General features: G+C 34.6%; 1 protein-coding gene across 1 annotated transcript in view; it reads right to left on the bottom strand.

The window, feature by feature from the left end:
• LOC107011954 (KRR1 small subunit processome component) overlaps positions 1-4,241 on the bottom strand; it is an 8,145-nt gene extending 3,904 nt beyond the window's left edge. The window contains exons 1-4 of the mRNA XM_015211647.2: positions 3,933-4,241; positions 2,583-2,659; positions 1,304-1,414; positions 250-318 (exon numbers count right to left, since the gene is read on the bottom strand). Of these exons, the coding sequence (XP_015067133.1) occupies positions 250-318; positions 1,304-1,414; positions 2,583-2,659; positions 3,933-4,128 (453 nt within the window). The 5' untranslated portion in view covers positions 4,129-4,241. The remainder of the gene's footprint in view (positions 1-249; positions 319-1,303; positions 1,415-2,582; positions 2,660-3,932) is intronic.
• Between the last annotated feature and the right edge of the window lie 743 nt (positions 4,242-4,984).

The raw sequence follows: 4,984 nt of genomic DNA, 5'->3' as shown, positions 1-4,984 counted from the left end.
TGGGGGGGTGGGGAGTGGGGGGGCTACGAGCCCTCTCATACTTGTAAAAAAGAAGTATGGAATATTGTGAATGAGCATACTTATCAAAAGTGTGCATATTATGTGAAGGAACATTTTTATTTGACGAGTATCCAACAAAGTGTTTGACAGCCATACATAGAATTCATCTTCTCGTCAAAATCATCCACCAAATAAAAGATAAAATTGAAATACATGTACTTAATTTGAGTATGGATGACCATAGCACACCTTGTTGCGAACCATGTTGCCGATCTTGATTATGTCACATTGCATCTCATCATTCAGGATTTTGACAGCCTGGAAAAGCATATTTCATTTAGAATTAACCAACAGTAAAGACTATTGGATAATTAAAAGAGCACATAATATAGTGAAGCAATCCTCCAGCTTAACATTCAAATTCCACAGGGGACATTCAAATTCCAGAAGGGACACGCACCGCAAATTTGTGGATAATAAATGTGTTCTCTTTTTCTCTTCTATTATGTACCACAGATAGCGAAAAGTGAAAAACAAAATAAATAATAGACGCCCCCAAGGCCTAGCTCGAGTAGCAAAAGGTGGAGGATTTGTGGCTTAGGTCACAAGTTCAAGCCCCACACCATGCAAAGCGAAGCCCGGAATTTAAGTAGAGAAGGGGCGGGCCCATTATCCACCGAGTTTAGAAGGTTGCGATTGGTCCAAAGGGCGGGTTACAAACGGATTTCTCGGTTATCAATTAAAAAATAATAGACAAGTAGAGTAGAAGGCCATTAAACAATATGCAATAGATAGCTTAGGGCAGATCTGCGTTATGCGAAACAATATCCAAGCAGAAAGAAGATGAATTGTTCAGAGCATATGAGTGACACCTAAATCTAAATATCTTTACAAAGTCTCAGGAAATTTGTGGACCATAGAGAGGCTCCACATTTTGGTTAGTTACTTAATAACAGCTACATAACAAAGCCTTCCAGTTTTTTTATAACCCTCTCCTTTGCACCACCATTCTGATTAAGCATAAGATAGCTGCTGGTCAAAATAAACTTAAAGCTGGCAAATCACTTTATAATTCAACATATATGACAAGTCCAACCTCCCCTGGATTACTGATCAAAACTAAAGTCAACCCTTTCCTGGTTTTGAAACAAAGTCAATATCATCCCATTAACAGAAGCAGGGCTCAATCCTAAAACAATGCTATTTCTGCTCGTTTCTAAAAGTTCTTACCAAACATTCAGGATGCTACACAAAAAGAATCAGAGATGATGAGAAACAACAGGGATTGAAAAAAAACACAAACCTGAGGTGCAGGAACACTTCTTGACAAAAGTTTTATCAAATCCCTAGCTTTTACAATAATATAGGGATCCCTCGTCTTCATAGTAGTAGAAACTGTCATAGATCCTTCAACCTGGCCCACAATAGAAGAAAAATTAAACAGATGATATTACTTGCAAAAAAGCAGACCTAACATTAGTGCTCATTAGAGAGTAAAGTGGGAAGACAAAATGTGGAAAACCAATAATAAATAATAGCCAGTCAAGGTAATAGTGTGTGATGCTCTTTGAAGTTGCTGCCATATCACAAAAACATGGAATGTTACCAAACATTCAACCCCTATAAATAAAATATGTTTTCTTGTTTGTACATACTTTCTCCATGCTTGAAAACTTTTTCTTCAAAGCCCCCAACAATGAAATAAATTTCCGTATATACATGCTTACTCTATGTAGGGAACTTCTTCTCCAAAGACCCACTACATTAACATTGCTTGGCACTAAGTAGATAACTAAACAAGAGGTTCAAATATGATAAATAAGGAACCTAAACCCAGTATCACTCAGGAATCCTCTTATTCATTTTCTACATCTTGAATAATGTGAAGTAGATTTCATCTAAATAAGTACCAAGAAGGTACTGAGAACTGAGAAGAGAACAAGATGAAAGGGGTTACAGATCTTAACAGTTCTAATGCTATTTAAAAACTGTGAAAAGCTATCTAACATATGACCCTCACACCATAAGTGAAGATTTTGTAAGCATCTTTGCTTAACAAAAGAAATGTGAGCAACTCAAGAATGCTGTTAAAAACTGGAGGTTTTATCCACAGCCACTTCTAATGAGGAAGTCCATTTTTCAGCAATAACTTAGATTTCATCATTTCAACTTAGCAAGCTCATCATTGTATGGGCAGCTGAAATGGATAGGCAATGTCCATCATGTTAGTCCCCAAGGAGAATAAATGATGAGCATAAATTTGGGTGCTCCGTCAATAAGGTTTAATTCCTTATAAATACTGTTTAATTAAGTATACGACATCAAACACTGGTTAATTCAGGAATGCATTACCCAAGAGTTAGCACATAGAAATTTTACTTGTCGACAAAATACAAATCAGATGTAAGTAACCTTGGTTCTCAAGCTCGCCGAAACGAATTAGGACCTCACCAACTAACAAATAATACATAGTTCTAGAAGTATTCTAATAGTTATAGACAGCAATGAAAACATGTGTGTGTGTGTGTGTATGAGAGAGAGAGAGAGAGAGAGAGAGAGAGGCAGAGGTTACAATGACTTACCAAGTTAAGTTCGCAGGCAATTCCATGCTCTTTCAAGGCACCTTTTACAGTAGGCCAACACTCTTGCAAATATTTCTCTGATAAAAATGCTCAATTATTAACATACCGCACACTCATGCGTCAATTATTTAGATTCACAAGAAACATCGATAGATTTCAACAAAAAATATAAAAGCATACTTATCAAGGGAAGGTTAAAATGCAAACATGATCAAGTGAGCATTTTATAATTTATAAGTAGAGACTCAGTCTGGCATTTTATCTAATAGATTCACTGAAAATCTCAACCTGCTCAGTGCACCTTGTGTTTTCAGTTCTTATTAACAAATCATTGAAGAAATATGCAACTAAACGATAATCCAATACACATATAACTGCTTTCTCTTTCTGCAATTTGGTATAGTCAAAACATCAACTTAAGTTAAACCATATCATGTATCTGAATATTGGTGAGCAAAAAACGTATATGCTCCAATAAGAACAAAACTGACAGGGAAGACACATTCCATCAAAATTCCTAATGTGCCTAAATCTAACCAACCCCTGCACACACATTTATTCTAGTTTCCCTGATTTTGTCATGTAATGCATTGAACTACCGATGCAACGGTCTGTAAGTGTGAAACTTTGGTGACTGAATGTTTTAAATGGGGACAGGGTAGCCCTAAACTTACCTGTTTCAAAAAAAAAATCACATGGAATGAAGCCGTCCCTATAGACCTACAAATCCTTGGAATAATGCTAATTCAGCTACAGATAGAGTATAATGGAAGAAACAAATCCCTATAGGTTTTACTTCTATTTTATTTGGTAGGATAATGATGTGCCTTGAGGAAAAAAAAGAAGAGGATTCATATAGCCGACTATAACTTGTTTGGGATTAAGGTGTTGTTGTTGCTGTTGGTTTTTGGTTTTGCAGCTAAATAAACTCTAGGGGCTCATTTGGTACTAGGGATAAGGGATAACTAATACCGGGATGAGTTCTATCTCATGTTAAGTTATACCACTACTATAGTGATATTTTTATCCCACATAGGGAGAGATAACATTCCCGGAATAACTTGTTCCCCTACCTAACGTACCTATGTATTCAAAGATCAACTGAGAAAAAATCTGGGCATGCATAAAAGAGACTAGTGCAAATGTACCCAAAGCTCCAAACTCTAAATTTGACAATGAAATTAGACAGATAACACTGAATTAATACGGCAAAGTTCTAAAATTTACCAAGTATTTGCTAATCAAACTTAATTCGTAAGGCAGAGAATAATGCTATAAAGTAATTTCATTCTTCTTTCAATTAGGTCATAAAACTGTGGTCTCGAAAGAAAATATTTTTTGGGAGCTAACCTCTGTACTGAGGGAATAGAGTTGAAAACGAACTGACTTCAAGCAATCCACTCTGGTTCCAGGAAGGATCAAACTTCTCAATCTTCCAATGATCGATGCTTTCATCATCCCATGGCTTTGGTTTGTCATGTTTTCCCTTGTGCCTCGGCTTCGGAATCAACTCTTCATTAACAGTTAAATTCTCCTCATCTGCCATTGCAGTCACTCGAAACTGAACCAAAATTCCACAAATTATCAATGAAAACTTACAGAAAAACGCACAAACTGCAGAAATAGCAGTTACAGAGGCCAATGGCGGCTCAGGGTTAAAGGAAGTGAAGCCTTGTCTTAGGGTTCAAATATTAAAGAAAAAAAAACAAATATATTAAAGCTATCGTAAATGGTATTTGCAGTCGTCATATTTTGGGACATTAATGTTACTGTCATAAAAAAAGCTATAGCATATATAATCTTTACACTAACATATATATATATATATGTCATAATTTTATCCATCGATTATGACACGTATATTTTATTAGTACAAAAATTATATATGCTCTAGTTTTTTTTATGACAGTTCCAAAAATATAATAAAAAATATATGTACATCATTTAAAATAATTCGAAGGTACATTTGTTCTTTTAAATAAATATATTACAAAAGTCAATTTATTAAAGTATTATATAATATAGTTTTTATTTAAAATTCAATAGAGATAGTATTAAGTGAGTTAATAGAGTGAAAATTTTAAATTAAATAATCTTTTCTTCATGATTCTTATTATTTGACTTTTAAATTTCAACTCAAATTCTTTTCTTAAAAACAAAATAAAATTGTGTGTGTCATTTCGTTGTATAGATTTTAGGGAAAAGGGTCTGATATACCCCTCGATTTTGTCATTTGGAGCTGATATATTCCTCGTTACAAAAGTGGCTCATATATGCCCTTACCGTTATACAAACGGCTCACATATACCCTTGCCGTTACAAAATGGCTCATATATACCCTTCATTTAACGAAAGTTAAAAAATTAGTTTTAAATTTATATTTATTACTTGTAATTTTTTAA

The sequence above is a fragment of the Solanum pennellii genome, chromosome 2, assembly GCF_001406875.1.
Source record: "Solanum pennellii chromosome 2, SPENNV200".
NCBI classification, from domain to species: domain Eukaryota; kingdom Viridiplantae; phylum Streptophyta; class Magnoliopsida; order Solanales; family Solanaceae; genus Solanum; species Solanum pennellii.
Note: the sequence above shows the minus strand (reverse complement) of the source record. Positions and strands in the feature narration are given on the sequence as shown.